The sequence below is a fragment of the Acipenser ruthenus genome, chromosome 16 (assembly GCF_902713425.1).
Source record: "Acipenser ruthenus chromosome 16, fAciRut3.2 maternal haplotype, whole genome shotgun sequence".
NCBI lineage: Eukaryota > Metazoa > Chordata > Actinopteri > Acipenseriformes > Acipenseridae > Acipenser > Acipenser ruthenus.
The window spans coordinates 26973032-26999522 of record NC_081204.1 but is presented as its reverse complement, the minus strand read 5'-3'; the positions used below and the strand labels follow the sequence as shown (position 1 = coordinate 26999522).

Here is a 26491-nt window from a genome sequence, read left to right as displayed (position 1 = left end):
TGAAACAAACCAGGCAGCTACTTCACAATAACTTAAGACCCTGAATGCATCTCAGGCAGGCAGCAAGTATAGCTACAAAGTTGTGCGCAGTGATGCGGTGTAACGGGGCTCATGATGGAGGTCTGTCGCTGTAAAGGTGTCTCGCTGTATTGGGTCACGCAGTGGTGGGGTTGTGATGTACTGGGTCATGCGGTGGTGGGGTTGGGCTGTACTTCTCAGGGGTAATTCTCAGGGGTTTGATACTTCTAACTTTTAATAGTGAAAGATATCACTGTACCGATCCTAGTTCAGGTTTCATCCCAAACCTTTTTGTTTGTATTTAGTATGTTCCAAACCTAAATTAAACAGCTGAATTCAGAATTACTTTCCTTTTATCAAGCTGCGCGCCTGCTTAGCAATACAGCATAATTTGGAGCTGTACTAGACTAGACTGCTGTACTGTGTAATTGACTGGTTTAATGATTTAGATCTACTGTCCTTAGTTATAATGAAAAGTTGACTTTTTCTCAGCTGTCTGTCGATACACCTAGAACTATCTGTGATGAAAGGTGAGTAAGAGACCGATTTGAGTTTAACCAATTAAGAAAGTCTGAGTTGCTGTAAAACTCAAGTCTCAAATCCAGATAACACACAGAGGGAGTTTTAATGATGTCCTCAGTGAACTATGTATAGAAAGTAAAAATGTCAAGGGGAAATGCCTGAGTGTACCAAAGATGCGTTCAGGCTTCGGCAGATGTATTATATCAAGCTTTGGCAGGAGAATATATATGCACTGACCGATAGTTAACCTATGGTATATATTGTAAGGTGATGGCTGGGATATAAACATATTGACTTGTTTGACAGAAATTGGTTTATGACCAGTTTCATGAGAAAAGCTAAAAGGAAATAGTTAAGGGGCCTCATCTTATTTTTAAACATGTTTTCAGTATAGATATAAGGGTAGTGAGACATCCCAAGATGAATCCAACATCTCCAGATCTCCTATCCACCATGTGAAGGAATCATATACCATCACCTCCCAGCAGAAAACAGGTAACCTGGCCATTATCTTAAATCTGCTGTTGGATGCTGCAACTAAATGTAATGGAAGTTTAATACATGTAAGTTGTGCTTTGGAAATTAAATAAATGTAATCTTGTTAAGTTTCAAGTATTAGTCATTTGAGTCTTAATTATACTTTATTGATGGTCATTGATAAGGACAATCACAGAATAAATGTTGTAATTATAAGACATTGAACAGTTTATACAGTTTTAACAAGGATTAATTACAGATTCAAAATCCAGTCACTTCTTCCTAGACATAGTATACTTTATAAGAATAGAAAAAAAAATATCTATATACATATATACACAGTATTAAAAATGTCTTATGAAATAAAACAGTACATGTTTAAGGAAGGAAATTCACAGCAGATACAAAACAGAAATGTCACCCCGACAAATATAATTTTTAACACTTTTTAACACTTTTAACAACCATGTTTTTCTAATGCCTATACTATGCATTTAATTGCTTGACCAGTTCTTTTATATCCAGGATTTTGAGACAATCATAGCAAATAGCATTCAGGGGTAAGATTCACCAAATTATTTGATTTGTTTTATTAGTTTATAAATACAAACCTATAACAAATATAATTACATAAAGTACATAGCATACACAAATTGTATTATAATTTACCATCAAAGTGTTTTAAATATATGCACACACAAAATGTTTATTAACTTTATTAATATATGCATTATTCACAAATGTGGACTGTAAAATTTGAAATCTTCATTTCAGGAGTAAATGTTGCCAGTCTTCACAGAAACAAGTTTAAGAATAAATTAAATGGCACAGTTTTTATAATTATAAATACTATAATAATAATTTATTATCCTAGTGATGTCACTACATCATAATTGAAGATCACTGCTCACATTTTCACCAGCTAGTACACTTCTCACATCCTGAGAGGTGATTCACTACGTTAATGTTATTTGTAGTGAGTGTTCCTTGTCTTTACTCCATGGAATTTTTGACTTTTTCAAAAATGTGTCTAACTTGGGCAGCAGGAAAACAGCCTTCTCGTATAATAGTGATTGTACCTGAAAGAGAAAATAAAACTGAGTAACAGTGTTCAGTAAAAAAAGCTCTCAGTCCAGGCTGCCTTAAACAAAAGGGAACAGGAAAAATATCAAGGAAATACCTTCATCTATCTTCAAACAGTTGACCACAGTGGAACCGACCGCTTCATTTGATTCTCCGTCACACAGAACCCCACTGATTTTGTGCCCGAGACGCCTGTGGGAAACAAAAAGGAAATTATAGCATTTATAACAGTGACTACAAAATATTAGCTTTCCTACACTAGCCCAGTAGGTCCTTTAATGCAGGTAAATATTATTCTAACATGCAATATTATGTATCCATGATACAACACTTTTTTCCCATTAGTACCCAGTAGACGCTCAATAATTAGGACCAACCTCACACTGCCATGAATATAGTATCTAACAATTAGAATAGAAATGAATCTTCCTTAACGGCTGCTGTTGTGGCTGTCACCTGGTCATTAGCATACAGCACAAATACTTACGTTATCACCATGTCATGGTGTGTGCTATCAGGCTCTCCACTTGGATTGGCTGAAGTGATGGCCAGTGGTCCAGTCATATTGCACAGATGGGCGGTCACTGTGTGGTCAGGGACTCTGATCATGATGCTTTCTTTAGTCCCCACTCTGTCATAGGCTGCCCCGACTCCTAAACCAGAACCAAGAGAAGGCTGTGAGCGTGGGTCTTTGGACAGAGCCTCTCTTACAAACTAAACTCACACAGGTTTTTGGATTTTCTTAAAGGAAACAAATGATAGCCTTCCATATGAGTAAAAGAGTCAACAGATGTAGCAGTGCTATAAAAGGGAGAGTGAAGTCACCTGTGGTTTTACACAGAAATTGCCATAACACCCATAAACTATTAGACCAATGCAGTGATGACTGCCAGGATTTGAAACACAGACCTCGCTTTTTTCTCTAAATTATACATTCCAATTTTTGGAAGGACAAAAACATCTATTAATGTTACAAAACTAGAAACATACAACTAAACTTTCAACAGGAGTTTTAAAGTACTTTCATTAAATTAACAGGTGTTTAAATAGTTCATATTACACTTAAGTTTTTTTTTCCATTTGCCAGTAATATCAGTAATACAACTAAATAACAAAAATGTACTGTGTAAAATCCTATATACATACAAACGGTAGCTGACCTAACTGCCTGTACGGTGGCAGGGATCATTTCCTTTAGATGGAAGAGCCTGTCTGAACTCACCTAGCCTATTGAGCCACTCGCCCTTCTTGACAATGCAGCTGATGCCTCCTGGGTAGACGTTCCTCATGAACTCCCAGAGCAGGGGGCTGAAGGGGGGCTTGGCAGTTGACAGCTGCTCCAAGTTGGAGATGCAGATACAGATGGGCTTCTCCTGTGGGCGATCCTGAAAGAGGGACAGAAGTGTGAGCTGAGAGCATGGCTCTGGAAAGTGACTCTACTCCTGCCTCCATGCAAAAGAACTCTTGAGTGCTTATTTTGTACAGCACAGACAAACAAACACATAAATACGCCAGTCCATACCTTGATATTGTAGATCTTCTCTATAGCCTGTGGGTGTTTGCAGGATGCTGCCAATGCGTACACAGTATCAGTGGGAATACCACAGACCCCACCAGCATCCAGGAGTTTTGAGATGCTCAGCAGCCCACTGGTCTTTCTTGAGGTGGCGATGGAACAAGGAGGAGGAGGGGGAGTTTTGTCAGCTTTTTCCTGTGTAGCCTATAAGAAAGAGTGCATTTAAAAGCATGCTCAAATCTACAACAATCCACTTCAGCACTTTTGTAATGACCACTGGGAATTCAAAGGCTTCGTGGACATACCTTAGTTTAAGGATCTATTAAAAATCTTTATTATTTTGAAAAAAAAACATTATTTTAAAACTAATTCCGATATAGCTGGATGACAACTTTACCTTCAGCAATGGGGGCCCGAGAGGCAGCAGCTCCTTTCTGAAGATGGAATTTGCAAGGGAGGCCAGAGTACCATACAAACAGATCAAAGAGAAGATGGCCAGCATCGCAACTGTAATGGAAAACCAACTTAGTTTTATCACCATCCTTGGAAAGAAAATGTACTGGAGTCTACAGGCAGGCTCCATAGAGGTAGTGCATGTGTGTAACAAAACAGACCCAACAATGGTAACATTGGGGAGAAACAGGAGAGATTGCCATGCGTGAACTGTGGGTGAACCAAAATTCTAGGATCTGTTGAGTTCAGTTCAATCAAAAGCCAAAGATGAATACTCTAGTCTAAGGAAAACATTTAGTCAAGAACTTAACCTGTTTGATTGCCAATCCAAACACAGAATATGTTTTCATTAAGGATAAATTATTAGCCATTATGTGTGGTGTTCGGGTGATAGATGTCTACCTTCCTAATTCAAATTGTTTAAATAACAAGTTGCTGTTAATCTTTGCTCCAGGTTTGACTTTGGGGAAGGAGAAGGGGAGACTCTTACTTTCCAGTTGGTAAGGCAGTCTGCCCAGTGTGGAGAGCAGGAAACACACCACAATCACCTCCATGACAAGAGTCAGCAACAGCAGCACAACATTTACATAGGCACCTTGAGAAAGAGAGGAAAACACACAGCAACACACATTAATATTTTCCATCCATTTACTCTGACACTTTTCACTCCAACTAAACAAACCCCTAAATGTTAGACGAAGATCCAATTCCATTAAAATTACTTACCTATAAGCATTAGGAAGCCATTAAGTACCAAGAATGCTACAGCCCCAGCTGTGAATCCACCAGCAAAATCAGTAGAAATGCCAAGTAACACACCTACAAAATAAAGACATTATTTTACTAATTTTAAAAGCAAGACATTCCCAACTAAGAAAATCATGAATTAGGTGCAGGACAGTCATGGACATCCTCAGGGGGATTTCACAAATAGAAAGTGTTTAGCTTGTTCTAGAATCCTTATATCATGTGTGCAGTCAAACAGAGCTACTCTTTTTTACAACAGGGACACACATCTTTTATTTATTACTTTCAACACCTATATACTTCCTCAACCACTTTATTTAATTAAAACAGGTTGCACTTCCACTGACATGACTGTTGCCTACTACAGGGGTTTATTATAACAAATTGGTCGATCACTGTAAAGTTATCATGTGAATTTACTTAAAAAGACAACTGGCATTGCCTTTTCCCCTTATTAAAACATACCTGCAAACCGATACCAGGTCCAGGTAGCCCAGATGGCAGCATAGCAGGATGGGATAATGGGCCCAAAGCGCCTTCCCTTCTGGATGCCCAGTCGGCTCACGTAAACCTGGATGATTGCTCCAGGGATCAGTACCCAGGGCATGGTGAGATGGAGGAAGGTGGGGTGCACGTCCTGGCTGTGGATGGCAGAGAGGGCAGCTATGCCATTGGTCACGTAGAAAAGGGCATCAGGTAGCTGTGTAACGGTGCTGCGAGGGAGGTCTTGGGGTTTCACCCAGCACCGTTTGATGAGTCCCAGGACATCCTGGAGCTTCTCTGTGGATAGTGGCTGCACCCCAACAGGGATCAAGGTCTTCTCCCCTATGGAATTGATGAGTCGGGCAAAGGTACCGTAGAGAGACAGGGCTGTGAACAAGCTGCAGATCACCCCAAAGAAGATGTAGTAGCCCCCCAGTGGGATCTGGGAGATTGTGGATACCGTGAGCAGGAGGAATAGCAAGTTATGGGCCACCTCTAGCACATCCATGTTGAGTGACATCAAGCAGAGAACAATGGCGGTCGCTAGGAAGAACCAGTCACCAACCATCCTTTCTCGCCCGCTGACCGCTCCCTCTCTGTCGATGAGAACTGACAGCACAAACTCCTCCCATGATTTCACCAGCCAGTAGGTGCTGTGCAGACAAAACTTGGTTGTGTGGTAGACGTCTTTTCGGAGGTAGGCATAGTAACTGGAGAAAAGCTGGGAGAAAGCGTTGATAGTGACCCAAATAGTGCCCACAAAGAAGGAAGGTAGGTAGCCAAAGCAGAAGAAGGCAAAGATGAAAGGAGAGATTGTGTCGCACAGGTAGCCCAGTGCCATGGGTTCAGCATATTGGGTGTTCTTCTTCTTTTCTTCCCCTATTTTTTGGGAGTTGCTGTTATTGGCCGTCCCCAGGAGCAGCACGTCAAAAAGGGGGGTCCCAAAGCCCTTGAGGATGTAACGTTGCGTGACACCTTTCAGGAGCAAGGCTGCCGCTCCATAAAGCCCACACATGAGGATCACCAGCTCCAGGACCCCGGAGACCACTAGAGCCCACCCCCCGACAAGCCCCACTGCCTCAAAGATCAGCGTCAAGGTGATGGCCCCAAAGACAAAAGGCATGATGTAGTTTACAGTGGCAGAGCAGAAGGACAGGATAAATGAGATGGAAATGTAAGCGATTAACCCTGCTATAGCAGACTGACCGATTGGTGGAGTAGCCAATTCTGTATTTGGAAAAGTGCTGTTGGCTGGATATAGCTGGTCAGTGATGTTGGTGCTGTTAATAGAGGGTGGAAAGGCACCCAGGACTATACGGGTAGACCCATAACTGCCCCAGAGAGCAGCAAATGCGATGAAGGCTGTCCCACTTAAGTGATCATACTTCCGGAAGGATAGGAGCCCAGCCAACAGCTGAGTTACCCCCCCAATCAGAATCAGTTGAACACCTGTGAAATGTAGATAGGTAGAAGTCAGAGTCCAGCAAGGTCACCTAACAAACAAACTTCAAAGTAATTATCAGCTGTGCTATTACAGGTCCAACTATTGTTGTGCTGAAGATCTTTCTTTTCTTTTTTAAAAAATTAGCATACAGGGTCACTGTATGTTCATATTGTTTTTCTAATAGAATACCAACTTTATTTGCTGCACCTCAGCCTTACACCCATGGTCTGTAAGACTGTATTGAAGCATATAAGAGTAATACAATATTAAGAAACATCTTAAATATCATAGAAGAAATCAGTACAGGATGAATTGGTGTTTAGAGAACATGGAATCCTTTTTTGCCTAAGACACAGATAGATTGTGTTTTTACCAGCCAGAATGTGCTCCACTCCCTGGGATGGTACACCAGTCTGTGCTCCGTTGAAGTTCTGCAGAAGAACGAGGAAAGCACTGATTCCATTGGCCAGGAGGCCCAGGACCCCCGGCTCTCCATAGAACATGGCCGCAAATTCATCTGCACTCGCCATCTTCTTAACGTCAAAACTCTGTCAAATTAGAAAACAATTGAGTACACTCAGCCAACTCTAGCAGGCTTCTATGAGACGGTGCCCACTGGAACGTCACAGCATCAACTGTGAATCAAACTTAAAATCAATCAGTGCAAGAGCCGGCTTTTCATTTTGACTTGCCGTAATGAAAGCTTAGTTCTATTGGACAGCAAATACCAAACAAAGACACAATTGGTACACATTTATTGTATTATCCACCACAAACAGCCAATCAATACTTTGTAGCGATGAAAGCAACCAGTCTGTACCCACAACTGCCAAATCAGCCAATCACAGCCTGTCAGCTCGACTGGAGCTCAGCATCTTTCAGCAACAACAAACCCGAGAAACTGGCATTTCAGTAATGTTGTTCCATTTAGATATCTGGTACTGCCCAGATAAACAATTTAAATGGATACACCAAAATGTTTATTGTCTGCTTTTCCTTTAAAGTGATTTGGAGTTCATATGCACATCTGACTGATTTATATGGTAAACACTGAACAGCTGATCGCAAAATCAGAGTCAAACTACTTCCTTAAACAAGCATGACTGATACACAATGCTATTGAAAAAGAAGAAAAGGCTTGAACAAAACACCCAGGAGTGTCGACATGCATGAGGACATTCCTGAATCTAGCTATCAGTGATCTGTCTGCCTGCCAGCCAAGGAACAGTTAGCAATACCAGTACCAACTTAATGCACCATAAAGCATACAAATGAAACTGCATAACCATGTACTAAGAGAAAAAAAGGGATATCCACCCCATTATTTGTATATACATATACACAAACTACATAAATAAACAAACAAACAAACAAATAAATAAATGAATAAATACATGTTTTTATTAAATTGTGGGTAATATAATCTGTGTCAGTAGTAAACTGAACTAAGTGGTCTTTTCAAAAACACAACCTATTTTCCACAGTGCCAGTTTATGACAGAGGCATTTTATTTAAGTCTTAAGCATACTTGTTCAGTACAGTATAGTTCAATATAGTATGGTGACTAATGAAAGCATATGTCAGATAACCATGTAGATATTCTATGAATGCAAATGATTATAATGATATATATCTTTTTTTTTTTAATGAAATATATTACCCACACTGTATATATACTTTGTAAACTTAACTGTTTGTTCACGTAAAAACGTAATACATTAATTATACTGGTTTATGAAAAAGTTTGCCATTTTGATCTATTTATCTTTAGTGTTTGTAAAGGAAATATTCTGCGCAGTCTTTGTGTTTCCTTTATTATATACTGTATGGTATGTGATAATAATTATTAACACACTCATGAGGATGGGCGCCCCAAATGCATGCAGTATTTGATATATATGTTTTATAATAATCTACATTTCTACTAGTTAACTAAAATACAGTTGGTATTTTTAATAATACAAAAAATGATCACACACTATATAACATAATTTACATTAAACAAATACATTTAAATATTTTCTATATAATCAAACAAGCATTTGTCTAACTGTAAAAATATGAAACAAGATTGGTATTACAGTACCTGGCCAACAAGGTGTGAACTTTAGGAGGTGAGAGTTTATTTTTTATAGAACCTCTCTCTCAAGCAGGGGAGGAGTCTCCCAGTGCCAAGTTCTCAGTAAGTGTCCTCCCAGAACAGAAAGAGGGTTATTCCCCAACATTCCAGACCACTTCTTGGTCAATACATAACCCATTTCCTGGTCAAATTAGAAAAATCCCCCCAATTAGTTGAATAGTTTCACTAAAAGAAGGAGGGGTTTTGGAACCTGGAGGACGATCAGCATCCAGGTATGAAAGAATATAAAGAGAGGATGGAACCACAGCAAAATATCAGCTCAGTGACAGAACTTTGTTGTACACAGCAATCTACTGAACACCATCATGCTCTCAGCACTCAAGGTAATTATTGCGCTGAAACTCTTAGAAATGTATGCATTTTTATTTTTTATTTTATTATTATTATTATTATTATTAGTAGTAGTAGTAGTAGTAGTATTAGTAGTCATAGTAGTCGTAGTAGTATTTTCTGTCATATATCATATTGATTTTATTTCATTTTTTTCCCTTTTTAAATTAGTTTCAGAGAACCTCAAGGCACTTTTCCTGCCTGCGACTTCTACATAAATCTGCAGTTGAAGGTAAACATTTTTTAAAAAGCTATTTAATAAAAAAAAAAAAACTGTGTAAATAACGTTAATTTTCAGGATTTCATACCATCACCAATTCAATGGACCCAGTTGTCTTTAAGTGTTGTTATTTTAGTGCATTATTGTAGAGTTGATGCTCTGAATACTAAAGTGAAGCACAGGCAGAGACTGATCTGCTGTTTGTTGTCCTGCAGTGCAAGAAAGACCTGCCCCAGAGGAGACAATCACCAGCAGTTTTGGAGGGTTCATCCACTTGGTGCACCCAGGCCAGCTGTCAGACACTGTGCTGCACCGCAGTAAGAGGATGATCCTGGACAGCATCGGGGTGGGGCTGCTGGGAAGCAGCTCCCATGTCTTTGAGCTGGCTCTGCAGCACTGCCAGGTAATCCTTCAGCTGAGTCTTACACTGGGCTATGGTCCTAAAATGATGGCCAAAGAAGTGGGCCCTGGCTGTACAATTTTAATATCAACCATTCCTTCAGTACTTACCCCATTTTTGAAAAGTTTCTTTGAACAGTCACCGTTCCAGTTGAGGTTTGCATTGTCAAACCAGGGTGATGATAATCAAGAATTTAACTTGCTTGTTTCCATCTAAAAGAACATTGAGACCCTATAATGATCTGTGATTAACTCTCTTTGCAGCAAATGTATGCTCCAGATTACATCAGTTCAGTCTTTGGTCGAAGACACACAAGACTCTCTCCAAGTCTGGCAGCCTTTGTCAATGGAGTTGCGGTAAGTCAGTGTATTTGTTGGCTGGCATATTTTAATGTCAGGTTTGTTTACACAGTGCTCAGCCCTTTCAAATTGTAAAAATGTAGTCCATGAAATGAGCACATTCTAGCAGCTGACGAGCTCTGCAGCTCATGTCTGTGGCTGGTCATTTCCTCATTACACTGCCTGCAACTAATTTCCGTGAAAACACCTCTTGAAATACAGCATTCCAAAATGTTAGTATATACAGTACATACACAAATCAGTAGATCTTGTAAGAGATGATGTGTTATTATTTCAACATAAAATAGTTTAAACGTTTGTTTTATCTCAAGTTTTAAGTAATTGTTTGAGAAAAGCAAACAAGAGCACTTTACAGGTTACTTAACAGATGATTAAGGAGTAGTTCTATGAGAAAGTCAAAGGAGAAAAACTTCTGAGATCTGAGGCTAAACATTTTCATAATGCAGAAAATTAAAAACCAATGTAATGCCTTAATTGTTTAAATATAATACTTAAATAATTTAATTTGTTCATTATACTGGATATTTGCCCATCAGGGAGTGACTGTATTCAGGACACATTCCATTTATCCTGTTGTTTTTTTTTTTTTTTTTTGAAAAGTGAAAGCTCAGGTTTGTATTCATGTCCTTGAGGTTTCTTTTGTAGAAAGATGGGGCACTGCCAGGCTTCCTCACAATCAGGAATGTCAGTGGAGATCACACTGTACCAGGTGCTTACTGTGCCCGCACGTTCTTCTTTGCAGGTCCATTCAATGGATTTCGATGATACCTGGCACCCAGCCACCCACCCCTCAGGGGCAGTCCTTCCTGCCCTGCTCGCTATTGCTCAGATGTTACCTGGCAACGCCAAGCCCAGTGGGATGGACCTCCTGCTAGCCTTCAACGTGGGCATTGAGATTCAGGGTCGGCTCATGAGGTTCTCCAACGAAGCCCAAAACATCCCCAACAGGTGAGGAGACTGCTGCCGAACAAACTTGGCACAATACTGTAGTGCTGCCAAGAAGGAAGTGTGCCAATATTCTTCCAGCATGAATGAGACCGTGTTTGAATTTGAAAGCAAATCTTAATCTGTTTTTCAGTGGTTTTTTAGCCTCACAGTGATTATGTTGTTTTTATTGGAAATTATTACACTTTCCTAGCATGCCTTTTTTAGAAGGCATGATAAGAAACATTTGTCTACCCGAGGTTGTTTTTAAATCAGAATTTTAAAACCATTAAAAGCATATATAATGTAAAATACTCTCTCAGTTACCAGGATGGTCATGCCAGTGTTTCTCCCTTCAGGTTCCATCCCCCGACTGTAGTGGGCCCTCTGGGTAGTGCTGCTGCCTGCTCCCGTCTGCTCTCCCTGGATCGCTCGCAGTGCTCAAACGCCTTGGCGATTGCTGCCTCGCTGGCAGGGGCTCCCATGGCCAATGCTGCCACTCAATCCAAGCCTCTTCATATTGGGAACGCAGCCCGACTTGGTCTGGAGGCGGCACTGCTGGCATCCCGGGGCCTGGAGGCCAGCACACTGATCCTGGACTCGACCCCAGGCTGCGCTGGCTTTAGTGCCTTCTACAACGACTACCTGCCTCAGGCTCTGCCCTCCCCGGTGGAACAGGATCCCCGCTTCCTGCTGGAGGACCAGGACATAGCCTTCAAGCGCTTCCCTGCACACCTGGGGATGCACTGGGTGGCAGACGCAGCGTGCGCAGCACGGGAGCTTTTGGTCAACACCGTAGGGGGGTTCCAGCCCTCTATGATCCAGAACATCCTACTGAGAATCCCCCTCTCCAAATATATCAACCGGCCCTTCCCTGAATCCGAGCACCAGGCCCGACACTCCTTCCAGTTCAACGCCTGCACTGCTCTGCTGGACGGCGAGGTCAGTGTACAATCCTTCAGCCCAGCCTTCCTGGACCGTCCTGAGCTGCTCAGCCTCCTGAGCAGAGTACAGGTCGAGCACCCCCAGGACAACCCTGCCAATTTCAATAAGATGTACGCAGAGGTGCTGGTGACCCTCACAACTGGCGATGTGTTGAAGGGTCGTTGCGACACCTTTTATGGACACTGGAGGAAGCCACTGAGTCGTGACAGTCTGCTGAAAAAGTTCCGGGCCAACGCTGGGGCAGTCCTGCCAGGAGAGAGAGTGGAGGCCATCATTGATGCTGTGGAGAACATAGAAGACATGCAGGACTGCTCCCACCTCACCATGCACCTGGAGTGAAGGGCTTCATGACATCCTTTGATGACGTACACTTGAAGAAAACAATATGAAATGATTGGGGAAACGATCTTCATGCCATTTGTGTTTTGTTTTACTGTATTATTATTATTATTGTTGTTGTTGTTGTTGTTGTTGTTGTTGTTGTTGTTGTTGTTGTTGTTGTTGTTGTTATATAGTGCAGAATTTTAGTGATTATTTGCCAGTCATACTCAATTGTAAGTAAAGCACAGTTCACATGGATTATGCAATGTATATACTCTCAATTCTGATAGCACTGTGAATCTCACTATTGCCCTATTTATTGAATTCTTGTTATTTTATTTGATCTTTTACAAAGATTTATTGTGTGTAATTTCAGACTTTTGTATCGGGATTGCAATACTGTTGATTTGTGTAACAGGTCACTAGTTTGGAAGATATCATCTGTCAATTCAATCAATTCAATCATCAAATGTGAAATCAGTGTAATGCCCCAAGTGTGCAAATATAATACAAATGAAACAATTGTAATTGTTTTGGTGTTTATATTTTATTTAATTGAAAAAGATTATTAGTTTACAGTGTTTAAGGTGTACAATAATACAGTAATTTCATTGTTAAGTGATATAAATGTATTGTATATACTGCAGATAATAAATTGGTAAAATGAAGTGTTCTCTTTTGAAATCAATTGCTCATGCAAGGGTATATTTACTTTCCTCTCCTTCAAATTACATCAATAGACAAACTGCAGTGTGAGACTACAATGAGAAATGTCCTAACCAAAAATAATAACATTTTAAACTTCAAATGAACTTTTCTGTAAACTTATGGGATCATTTTTAATATTAGTGTTTGCAGCCAGCTTCTACCTAACCTAGAATCATCTGGGAATGTAAATAACCTGTCAAACTTCCCCAAATAAGTCTTTCCTCACCTAACAAAATAGTTATCTCCCCAGAAATCTCCCCAATTCCGGGTGTGGTTTATCCCTGAGGGATAGAGGTTGATTAGCTAAGAGTTGGAGCTCCAATTGAGCTGGTGCTGTAATTTGTGTCTAGCGGGTGAAACAGACGAATGCAGGGTATGCATTGACATGCATTCAGCAACAAATGATGTTATTATTGTATGATTTAAATGTATTGTTTGTGTTGATTTAGAACGGGTGAATGTTTGTTAATGTTAAAAACCCACCCCCATAAACTCGTGCAAACTCGTCATCTCCAGATTGATTAAGTGTTTGCTAATCCGGAGATGACCACATCTATAAAAACCCGCAGCATTTGCTGACCTGGGTGGGTGCGCAGGAAGGAGGAGCGTGAGCGAGCTACTAAGCAAGCAAGTAAGCGAAGGAGAAAGTATCAAAAGAAAAGAGACAATTGTTACTTCTTTGGTGGAGGTATTTGTGTTTATTTGGCTCTGTGAGCAGTGTTTTTTGTTGGCTTTCTTCTGCCAAGAAGAATGAGCCAAAATCACTCCGACACTGTGTGCAAAGCTGGTACATACTTACCCCAAAAGACTTAAAGCTGTTATTGCAGCGAAAGGTGGCTCTACCAAATATTAATGTGTTGGGGTTGAATACTTATGCAAGCAAGATATTTCAGTTTTTTATTTTTCTTAAAAATATTTCCCAACATAAAACCAATGTCACCTTACAATAATTGATTTTGAGTTTCAGTGTTTTAAAATAAAATATCAAACAGAACAAAATTTCAATGTACCATTTGTAATTCAGTAATATGAGAGAATTGGTCATGGGTCTGAATACTTTTGCAAGGCACTGTATATGTAAATGATGAGATGCATTCAGGGGAAGGACACCCACCCAGTGAAGGTATGCAGGACTCTCCATTACTCTTCCTTTACAGTATTTCCTCAAACACCCTTCTAGTATGACATACGTGCTGCCCTGCTACAATCTGTGCCTCATTTAAAAATCCCCTTTCTAGACCCTTGCCATTTCCTGAACTGGACCAACAGTGGTGCTCATTTTTTCTTAAGTAAAGAGTTTGTTAACCATTTGGAAAACAAACAAACAAAAATATCCCCAGAGACATTTCCCTTACCCCCCTTTCTCTCATTTTCACCTCTTCATTACACTGGTGTTTATTTGTCATTCTTCCTTTTCTTTCATTTTGCTTCATCAATGTGTTATTTATTTACTTATTTTAGTTTTTGTTTCCTTTAAATTTTATGCACTTCACAAACTAGACGCCCCTCTTAGATAACACTATGTAACACAATTTTTGTTCCTGGGTAGTAAGTGTTATTTCCTAATTGCTTATGCCTCAAAAGTATAGAAAATGGCTATTATTCCCCACAAACTTTGCTTTTGTGACCAGGAGTGATATTTTGAAATTTACCTATTTCCAATGAGAAAACAGGCGAATTTGTATCTTTTCGTTCACATAAAGTCAGAAAAAAACAACATATGAATCCAAATTAACATGTATTTATATTAAAGTAATACAAAAATGACTACAAAAGATTTAGAAGTGAGTAGAAGTCGAGATTTACGATTATACTGTAAATCACTTTCACGAATCAGCCCCCAAATGTAGTCTCCCATCATGTTCTCGTTATACTGTCCTTGGTAGCGGCGTTCAAAGTCCAGTATATCCTGGTGGAAGCGCTCGCCTTGCTCCTCCGAGTACGCTCCCATGTTCTCCTTGAATTTCTCAAGATGAGCATCAAGGATATGGACTTTGAGGGACATCCTACAGCCCATTGTGCCGTAGTTCTTCACCAGAGTCTCAACCAGCTCCACATAGTTTTCGGCCTTGTGATTGCCCCGGGAATCCCCGAACCACTGCGACAAAGCTGTTCCAAGCCGCTTTCTCCTTACTAGTGAGCTTCTTGGGGAATTCATTGCACTCCAGGATCTTCTTTATCTGTGGTCCGACGAAGACACCGGCTTTGACCTTTGCCTCAGACAGCTTAGGGAAGAAGTCTTGAAGGTACTTGAAGGCTGCCGACTCCTTATCTAGAGCTCTGACAAATTGTTTCATAAGGCCAAATTTGATGTGCAGTGGTGGCACAGCACCTTCCGGGGGTCCACCAGTGGCTCCCACTTGACGTTGTTCCTCCCCACAGAGAACAAGGGTCCGCTGTGGCCAGTCCCGCCTGTGGTAGTGCGCCTTGGTGTCCCTGCTGTCCCAAAGGCAAAGATAGCATGGAAACTTGGTAAAACCGCCTTGGAGACCCATCAGGAATGCCACCATTTTGAAGTCTCAAAATGCGTCTGCCGGATGCTTGCAGCCTCTTGATGCCATCTCAGAAAAATGCAGATATGTATCCACTTAGGCAGCTGGAACTAAACTGAACTGGTGGGCTTAAGGCCCCTGTATGTGTACTACTATTTATATTACTGGAAAGTCCTAGAAAGTTCTAGAAGTTACTCCAAGTTTACTCAGCATTGAATCTATCTGGAATGTTCTGGAAAATAGGTACATTTCAAAATATCACTGCCCTGGTCACAAAAGCAAAGTTTGTGGGGAATAATAGCCATTTTCTATACTTTTGAGGCATAAGCAATTAGGAAATAACACTTACTAACCAGGAACAAAAAAAAAAAAAAAAATTGTTACACGGTGTAATTTGTAATGCAGATATTCATCTGTTAAAGCAAATTCAGGTGTTGTCTTTTTATTATCAAATAAAACACTTGTAAATAGTAAAAGGTTGTCAGTAAAATGGGATTGTGTTACATTGCCTCGGGAAGCTTATGAGTAAATGATGAGATGCATTCAGGGGAAGGACACCCACCCAGTGAAGGTATGCAGGACTCTCCATTACACTATTTCCTCACACACCCTTCTAGTATGTCATGCGTGCTGCCCTGCTACAATCTGTGCCTGATTTAAAAAAAAAAAAATCCCCATTCTATAGCCTTGCCATTTCCTGAACTGACAGAGATTGTTGCACGCTGACTTTCCTCATCATGCACATTTTTTCTTAAGTAAAGAGTCTGTTGACCATGTGGAAAAAAAGAACAAAAAGGTGAATGTCCTACAGTGGCCCAGTCAAAGTCCTGATCTCAATCCCATTGAGAATCTGTGGCACTATTTGAAAATTGCGGTCCACAAGCGTCGTCCAACCAACCTGAACAACCTATAGCAAATCTGCCAAAAAGAATGAGCCAAAATCACTCCGACACTGTGTGCAAAGCTGGTACATACTTACCCCAAAAGACTTACAGCTGTTATTGCAGCGAAAGGTGGCTCTACCAAATATTAATGTGTGGGAGTTGAATACTTATGCAAGCAAGATATTTCAGTTTTCTATTTTTCTTAAAAATATTTCCCAACATAAAACCAATGTCACCTTACAATAATTGATTTTGAGTTTCAGTGTTTTAAAATAAAATATCAAACAGAACAAAATTTCAATGTACCATTTGTAATTCAGTAATATGAGAGAATTGGTCATGGGTCTGAATACTTTTGCAAGGCACTGTATATGTAAATGATGAGATGCATTCAGGGGAAGGACACCCACCCAGTGAAGGTATGCAGGACTCTCCATTACTCTTCTTTTACAGTATTTCCTCAAACACCCTTCTAGTATGACATACGTGCTGCCCTGCTACAATCTGTGCCTCATTTAAAAATCCCCTTTCTAGACCCTTGCCATTTCCTGAACTGGACCAACAGTGGTGCTCATTTTTTCTTAAGTAAAGAGTTTGTTAACCATTTGGAAAACAAACAAACAAAAATATCCCCAGAGACATTTCCCTTACCCCCCTTTCTCTCATTTTCACCTCTTCATTACACTGGTGTTTATTTGTCATTCTTCCTTTTCTTTCATTTTGCTTCATCAATGTGTTATTTATTTACTTATTTTAGTTTTTGTTTCCTTTAAACTTTATGCACTTCACAAACTAGACGCCCCTCTTAGATAATTTGTACACTTAGTCTGGGGAGGGCTTGTTTAAACTTCTCTTTTAAAAAGCCACCAGGATGTAATGACTGAAATTATTTAATTTGCAAAGTGAACCTAAGCAACAAGGAGAATACATGATTAACACTCTCTTTTATATTGTATTATGGGGTCTATTTTAAAAATGTAAATCTAGATTTTTCACGACTTTGTCACACTGTATTTGTAATGTTAATACTGTAAGTAAATCCCAGCTGGGTTAACACTGAGATAAAGAGCAGGGGTATTTACATATGCCACTCTTTAGATCATTGAAATAGACTCCTGGGTTTGTTTTGTCTCATTCGTGATTGCTTTTTCTGCTTTGATCATTATGTATTTATCAGGTTTACTAACTAACGTTTCTCAAAAAGCTCAGAAAAAAACCTGAATTTCTGAACTGAGGTTTAACCTATGGACTAGAGGGATCTTTATTTGACTTTAATGCCCTTTTTGAAGAGTTTTAAAGAAAGACCACAAAACTTCTATTTTAAATCTAACAGGCCAGCATATGTGTTGCCAGAGACCCAGATACCATCATTACATAAGCACACAATGTAACCTATATTACCAGTAAAGCAAGAAAAACTGGGTTTTCTGTAACTGCATAAAGTTTCCCCTTTGTCATACAAAATATGTAAATCATAATAGCATCACTAAAAAAAAACTTAAAGCAAATTGAATTAGGTGTGAATAGGTGAAGATGATGTCATATAGACAGCATAGCTAGTGGCACACTTATTATCTCATAAGCATGTTTGTGCTTTTCTTTTGTTTTCTATTTTTAAATTTAAATGGTAGGTAGATTAAAGTAATCAGACAGGCGTTATGCAACGGATAACCATAAATCAAAATTACAAACGCCAACATACTAGTTTTTTTTAAAGCAGTAATACTTTAGTTTCTTGGTGAGCAACCCTCTAAGATTTGTAAGTTCCTAAACCATGAGGCTTATTTTTTTTTTCTTCTTTTGACTGATCGATCATACATCGTAGTGCTAGTATGATGTTACAGAATCAAGAGGTTCTGGATGCAAGGGAAATGTTAAATCTGCAACAAAACTGCTAATGTGAATGTCCTACACATCAGATATAAAGTTGCTTTAATCGGTACACATGTAAATTCTGGCCAAATTATATAAAAACATGTAATTGTAACAGTAGCAACATGTGCATCAAAAGAAAAAGCATTGACCGCAATAATCTATAACAATGTAATTGGCTTCCTCCACTTTCTTGACACAAGGAAGTTGACTAGCTGGAAAAAAGCACCTGTACCCAGAAGTTATAAATGAATTACTCATATGTTTAATGTAATGCAGATATTCATCTGTTAAAGCAAATTCAGGTGTTGTCTTTTTATTATCAAATAAAAAACTCGTAAACACTCAAAAAATGATCCAGCGGGGTTTAAAAAGCAGCCCCTGGATCTGCTGGGACTCTGACTTTGAGGAGACAGCTGTGAGGGTAGAGAGTGGGCCAGTTTACAGAGTGCACTACGAGTGAAAGGGTGAGCTCAGTGTGATTGTAATATACTGCACTAGAGCTATAGTGCACAAGGGGATCTAGAAAATAAATTGAGTTGGGTGACCTGAGATTTAACAAAAAAAAAAAAAACAGTGAGCATGGCGAGTGAGGGAACAGAGGGCTTGGAGTGTGAGCTAAAATTGTATTGTGTAAACTAAGAGTGCGCAGAATGAGAGAGTTTTTTTTAAAAAAAAGCCAGTTTAGATAAGGAATAGAGATTTAGGCAAGTGAACATTAAGTGCTAAAAGAGTGAGCAGAAATCCTGCAAAGTGGGAGTGTACAAAGTGTGGCACGTGTGCTGTTGGGAAAAAGTGAGATCAGGTCAAGCGGGTGTGAGTATTGTTCTGAAAACAGGAGAATCTGTGTTCTGAAGAGAGTAGAGAGAACTCACATTGCATAGCATAAGCTGTGTGCGTGAATGTGAAGTTTGAGCAAGGGAAGAGTAATTCCTAAGTTGTTGGGCATGTACAGAGTGAGCTCAGTGAGTGAGCTGGAAGTGCTGAGAGTCAGTTGAGACAGTACAGAGTAAACTAGAAACAAAGAGAGCGAGCTTTGAGGGAAACAAGGGCGGGAGCTTGGAGCTGTAAGTACCTCCAATTCAACTCAACAATGACCCCCTCCCTGACTGAACTGTGTGCCACCTACTGCAACCGTGGCTTCCTAACAGGGGTGCCAGTGCTAGACCCCAAAGAGCTGGAGAGAGCTACAGAGGGCTTCAGTAGACTGGAGAGGGAGTTTGGTGAGTATATGCCTAGGATGTTGTTTGGTTGTACAATTTGAATAAATGTAAAATCTCTTCATTTGCCATGGCTTGTATGAATGCACTGCTGAGTGCCTGTCCTCACCTCTATTACTCTCTCCACTGTAGGGTTGGAGTATGCCCAGTACAGTCTCCATACCGTGCACTTGAAGTACCGCTGGGTGATGTCTCTGGCCACCCATCCCAAGGTGCTGGAGCCAATCAAGGGGATCCTGGGACCCAACGTCATCCTCCTTGATTCACGCTTCATCTGCAAATACCCGAAGCTGCCTGTGGAAAACAACAGAACAGCAGCACTCCCTGTGGGGAACTGCAATATCACAGCGCCCCCTGTGGAGGTCAGCATAATCACGGGCTTCCCTTTGTTGCCTGGCACCAGGATATCAGGTTAGTAGTGTAGAAAAATATCAATACAATTATTATGGTGAACATGCCTCATGTTATACACATATTCACATGTATGGAATGAAGTTTATTAATTATAGTAATAATTGGCCACAAGGTTGTTTCATGTCCACCAGAGGGCGATATTGTGCATTACGTGTAGAGGCAAATGTAACCACTTCCCTTTACAAACTTCTTTCCACATTCCCTTTAAAAGTAATGGCCACAAAGCTTTAAGGTTTTTTTTTTATAGCAATCCTGTTTATTGCACCTTTGATTAAATGTCTACATTAAACACTGACATAATGAAGGTGCTGTATTGTTTATTGAATCAAACTTGGTTACTGAAAAGTGCTCCTGTCTTTTTTTTTTGTCACAGTTCAACTGGAAGTTTGTCTGGCATTAGACTTAATCTAATATTTTTTAACCTTAAAACAAGAAAATAAGAGGGTGCTTGTTAATGCAATGATGCTGGGGGGTCTTGTAGTTGTGGAGATGATGCTTAAATCATCACTGACCCTGAGTGTGATTTTGAATGGCAGGTACTGGGGTTTTGAGGGGGGTTCAGTGGCTTCTGTGTGGCTGGCCCTGGACGACGTAGACTGAGAGAATGGGGTCCTGCAGGTCATCCCAGGTACTGCGACTCACACCTTTTCTTCTTGCATTTATTGTATATTGCTATTTATTTAGATGTATCTTAGCTGCTTTTCACATTTAAATGGTGCTCATATGTATTTATCTCTCTATAGCTGCTGCCAGGGTCCTTAAAAAAACCCTTGTTCCCTTTCACCATACCTGGTTAACAAATTAAAATATAAATAAATAGTACTTACACCTGCTTAGAAGGCAGGTTCCTTTAATATAATGAATATGTGCATTTGATGCTAGCCCTACAATTTATTAATGCTAGGAGCAATCAACATGTACAGTAATCAACATGTACAGATGTAGACTTTTTTATGCACTGTGCAAGTTAGAAGGAGGTCAACACAGTTATTTGATAATCTTATAGCAAAGTATGAGGACGAATTTTAACCAAAACTTATTATTTAGCTATTGTAATGATGACAGGTAAAAAGTACCTGAGTACATTAGTATGGAAGTTTAAAAAATGTTCCATATGGTCATAGTCTTTTCAGTCTTTTCAGTGTATAGAACCCATACCAGTATTGCAGTTGGGATTTAAGCTTTGCACACATTGCTAACAGGTAGCAACACATAGTAATGCTTCACAGTGAAATCTCTGATATTGTCATCACTACCGCTTTAAAATGAGATTTTATTCATCACAGCATACCATATTTTCCCGTCAGAATGTTTCAATATATATATATATATATATATATAACATGAAGATTTTTCACTAATTCGCCGTGGCAACATTTGACCTTTTCCAGTGGTTGATAATACTGCATATATATATATATATATATATATATATATATACACATATGTGCATTTGGTATCAAAAGAAAGCTTAACATCCCCACCAAAAAATGACATCCTTGAGAAATTTTATGTATTTTTTATACATAAAAAATGTTGGATACTCAATAAAAAGGAGTAAAATTCACAAGAAATTCTCCTGTCGGCACAAGAGGGCGCTATACTCACTCTTATACCCCAGGTCCACGATGGTCTGACAGTCCATGGCAGTGAGCCCAACCTGTCCACTCGGAGGCGCTGTGGTTTCGTTATTCGCTATGTGCCAACCTCTGCCTATCCTGTTCAGGTAAGCACATCACTTTTGAGATGGGAGACGGGGGGGTGGCCACAAAACTATAAAAGTAGAGTTTAAAAAGTCAGGAGACACTAAGACTCTACCCTATAGTTGTTCCATACTTGTTTTATTGTAAAACATATTTAAGCTTCATGTTCTGTAAATGTAACTTTTCTGTTGCCTTGCAATTTTGCAATCATTGAGTGGTTCTTAATAGTCTGTTTCTGTTGCCTTGCAATTTTGCAATCATTGAGTGGTTCTTCATTTTTAATCAGTTAACGCATAGGTTACATTTAGTGTAGATTAAATATTAGCAAAATTGATTTCCTTAATCCCCAAAGTCGTGCGAGGCTGTTTCTGTTGGCTTCACCTGCTTTACAGTTTAATACCGTGTAACAGTGGAACATTCGCTTAGACTTGTGAGCTCCAGCTCATCCAGAACTCCGCTGCTCGCCTGGCGTGCTTCCTGCCTTCACTTCTCCCACGCTACTCCACTGCTCTGCTCACTCCACTGACTCCGGATCACCGCTCGCATCCAGGACTGCCCAGTCCCTGACCACCTTCCGGCGCCTCCTCAAGACACACCTCTTCAGACAACACATGTAAAACTCAACTCTTCCCTTCTGGACAATATAGCACTCTGCCTTTAATGCACTCTAACTTGCACTTATCTGCTCCCTATTTTACTGTATTTAATCCTGCACTTAACCCAATCTGTAGTATCTTGTATTTCACTTGCACTCGTATCTAACCCTGATGTAACTATCAACACTGTTATCTGGTCTTGAACTGCCCCGATATCAAATCGTACTGTGTTTTGTATTTGCTCTTGTTAGGACTGAAGTCATTGTATTTTGCATCTTGCCATTAATTGTGCTGTAATTCTTGATATGAATTTTTTGTATACAACTGGGTAAGGGTAAGAGCATACCCTGGGTAAGGGCGTCTGCTAAGAAAAAAATATATATATATATATTAATAACATTAACACAGGATTTAAACCCATAGGTAAAAGGCAGTTAATTATCCCACTACATTCACAATCTTTTTAAAAGTAATTTGAAAACCTTTCTTTTTTTTTCTTTCTTACAGGACCCAGATCGTCCTCGCACCTTTAACGCTACAGTCCTAGTCTCTGGTGTTGATGAGTACCATCACTTTCCAAACAATGCCCCCAATCTTCAGTGAGGTGCAATGCAGACCATGGGGCCTATTTTAATGATCTAAACTGTGGTGGATCTAAATAGCTCATACATACTGTACAATAAAAACACAACAAAAAGAGGTCCATGAAAAATCAGCTGTATAAATGATATGGTGGCAGTATTAAAATCTGTTTAAATCATTAAAATAAACCACATTGTTCTTTGGTTCTTCTACAGTTTGTCCTGTACAGATAAGGCACCGGGCCTAGGAAGGTCCTTTCTCGAACAGGAATCAAAATCAAAGTGCATGTATCTATCTCCCGGTAATTGATCATTTTGAGGTCTTGTGTCTCCTGTGTATGTCTTCATGCAGTAAGTTTTGCATTAAAGGAAGGTGAATAGGATATCTGGGAATTGTCTTTTTTATGAGTTATATAGTTAAGGTGTTTAATGTGCTACTTTGGATGTGTTAGCCCTCACCAAATGATCTGTTATGGCAATGTAATGCTCCTTTCAGATCTCCTTTTGTTTGGAGGCTGAACCATCATTAAAGAATTTAGACTGCACTGACATCTAGTGGCATTCATTAAATAAACACTCTTTAATATATATATATATATATATTTTTTGATTAACAAGCAGAAGCAGAACATACAAACTAGATTGCAACATGTTAATAAGCGACTAATCTTTAATTTATGCTGGACACACTTTATTACAATTGACTGTATTTACATGAATAAAGAGGAGTCGCTTCTGCTTTGAAATGAGCCCATTTAGTTGTTTCGTAGAAAAACCCTGTAAATTAAATCAGTTTTACCATTAACACGATTCTCAGTTGTGATTGAGATACACAAATGGCTTAACAGGTATAATTGAATTTTTAACGGAGAGTAGAAAAGTCGAAAGAAAACACAAAAAATCAGAAGCCCTATATATATTCAACAGAAAGCTGCAGTTGTCACCAGTAATTTGTGGGGCCTACCAGTTCCCCCAGAATTACCCCAGACAGTATTCTTTACTGGTTATAATATATTATAATGAATATGTACATTGATAATATTTAAGATGAAGACATTTCATGAGCTGCTATTAGTAATGCGTAACGTGTTCATAAGCAAAGTTCATGATGCTGATGGTCACTATGTTCATGAATATGAAATGTGTAGTTGAATGTTTATGGCATTGCAGTATAAAAGCATCTGAGCAATTTACTGAGCTTTGGCAGAGCTTCATGCTTACTTTAGTAATGAAGGAGCATGAAGTTGTCATGAATATTGATTTTAAACACACTGTCCCCGTGGGAGAGCTGAGGAGTTAAGAGCCAGACCCAGAGTGGGCCTAGTGATTCCAGTTCATCACCTTTAGCTGCCTGTAAAACCAGGGGGGCCGTGCGTCAATTCTCTCTGCCTGGTGTGTTTTTTGCATTTAAAAACCGTTTACATTTCAAATCAGCCACAGCCAGATGAATCTGCAATATAGTTTTTATTGTGCCTTTCATTAGTCTTGTCATTTTGAATTTCAAGGATGATTCGATGAGCATCATGTAACAGTGCTCCCCAGGCTATTTTACAAACTCTGTGATTGCATATCAGTCAGGACACCACTTGCATTTTAAGAGCAGTATTTTATTACACATACATAGAGACATTTTACCCCAAAGGGAAGTAGGTTTAAATGTACCTTACTTTAATTCAGTCTGCGTCACTTTATCGGGACGCCTTGGAAGAAGGAAAAATATCCCGAATAAGTGGCTATCCCAATTATTATAAATCACATATGAGAAATCAAGCAATCACAGAGCAGCATTTCCAAACATTCCTATACCTCTTGTCTTGTGTATACAATGCACATTCATTTTGCAGTTTGTCATACTTAGTCTATGCATTTACCTTAATTTGCCATGTATCATACCTTTTTTTTGCTGTCTTAAACTACACTTTGCAATGCTTTTCCCATGATATAAGTCAACTTTGAAAAGGAAAACATTTTAGAAATCAATTATGTTGCTTGAAAACATCCTATTAAAATGTGCTTTCAATTTCCATTTCCATTTCTACACAATGTGTTTCCATTATAATCTCAGAGATTGATACACTGTCAGCAATTCAAATGTAATCATGCATGAGAAAGCACATGGTATTGAATTCCCAGGCAGTACACATCTATTTTAGACAGATTTACATGTATTTATTTTAAATGAACATGAACAGGGACTTTTTTTCAAAAGAAAGGCTGCATGCAGTTACTATACTATACTACAGCTACTGTATGGCCAAAACTTTTGCATCGCCATGTAGAATGAACACATTTTGCTTCATAAAGTCAGTTGAAACCGGCTAATAATGTTACGTTAACATATTAAATTACATACCGCTTCATAGTTTTCCAAACTTAACGAGAAAGAGACAAAAAGTTGACATTTCAAAATCTAATGTGAAATATTGTACTATTATTATGGCTTCTGGTAGACTTTTGCAAGATCATTTGATTACATTATGTTAAATAAAATAGCTAAATTATGCTAATATAGGCACTTTATTTTAATTTGGACTCAATCCTAAAATTCTAGGTGATGCAAAACTTTCGACCTTAGCTGCTGTATACATTCCATAATGTTTTATGCTGTAGTATTTTTACATGTAACCCTACAATAATGAATCAATTAGACATATACACATACACATGTATAAGGTAATTTACTTAAAAAAAGACTGCAGTTTTATTATTATTATTATTATTATTATTATTATTATTATTATTATTATTATTATTATTATTATTAATATTATAATTATTATTACTATTATTTTTTTTTTTAAGTTTTATTTTCCAACAGAGCAGATATTAGTGTGACACTGGAACTATTTTTGTTAGAGAGGGAAGCAGAATTTCATTTCACTTTGTTTTGACTTATTTATTTTGGTACTGTAAGCCAAATAATAATAAAAAAGTGCTTTGAACATGAATTGCTTCTGAAGTGTCCTTTATCGAAACTCTGCATGGAAAACATGTCTTTACTGAAGAAGAGCAACTTGTTAAGGTAATGTGTAATAAAATAAAAATAATAAATAATAACAATGATAATAACTTGAAACAAACCAGGCAGCTACTTCACAATAACTTAAGACCCTGAATGCATCTCAGGCAGGCAGCAAGTATAGCTACAAAGTTGTGCGCAGTGATGCGGTGTAACGGGGCTCATGATGGAGGTCTGTCGCTGTAAAGGTGTCTCGCTGTATTGGGTCACGCAGTGGTGGGGTTGTGATGTACTGGGTCATGCGGTGATGGGGTTGGGCTGTACTTCTCAGGGGTTTGATACTTCTAACTTTTAATAGTGAAAGATATCACTGTACCGATCCTAGTTCAGGTTTCATCCCAAACCTTTTTGTTTGTATTTAGTATGTTCCAAACCTAAATTAAACAGCTGAATTCAGAATTACTTTCCTTTTATCAAGCTGCGCGCCTGCTTAGCAATACAGCATAATTTGGAGCTGTACTGGACTAGACTGCTGTACTGTGTAATTGACTGAGAAGAGACAGATTTGAGTTTAACCAATTAAGAAAGTCTGAGTTGCTGTAAAACTCAAGTCTCAAATCCAGACAACACAGAGGGAGTTTTAATTATGTCCTCAGTGAACTATGTATAGAAAGTAAAAA

The 26491-nt window shown here is 39.1% G+C and overlaps 2 protein-coding genes across 2 annotated transcripts; one reads left to right on the top strand and one right to left on the bottom strand.

Moving 5' to 3' along the window:
• Positions 1-1162: 1162 nt before the first annotated feature.
• LOC131697798 (uncharacterized) lies at positions 1163-8839 on the bottom strand. Its single transcript, XM_058989214.1, has 11 exons — positions 8830-8839; positions 7117-7291; positions 5282-6748; positions 4796-4888; positions 4560-4664; positions 4014-4123; positions 3623-3820; positions 3323-3485; positions 2588-2753; positions 2198-2292; positions 1163-2096 (listed from the first exon to the last, which is right to left on the bottom strand). The coding sequence occupies exons 2-11, from the start codon at positions 7271-7273 to the stop codon at positions 2011-2013; spliced, it is 2640 nt and encodes an 879-aa protein (XP_058845197.1). The 5' UTR covers positions 7274-7291; positions 8830-8839; the 3' UTR covers positions 1163-2010.
• Positions 8840-9081: 242 nt separating this feature from the next.
• LOC131697799 (cis-aconitate decarboxylase-like) lies at positions 9082-13050 on the top strand. Its single transcript, XM_058989215.1, has 6 exons — positions 9082-9206; positions 9385-9445; positions 9649-9836; positions 10097-10189; positions 10935-11140; positions 11476-13050. Exons 1-6 carry the CDS (start codon positions 9189-9191, stop codon positions 12398-12400), a joined length of 1491 nt encoding a protein of 496 aa, XP_058845198.1. The 5' UTR covers positions 9082-9188; the 3' UTR covers positions 12401-13050.
• The last annotated feature ends 13441 nt before the right edge of the window (positions 13051-26491 follow it).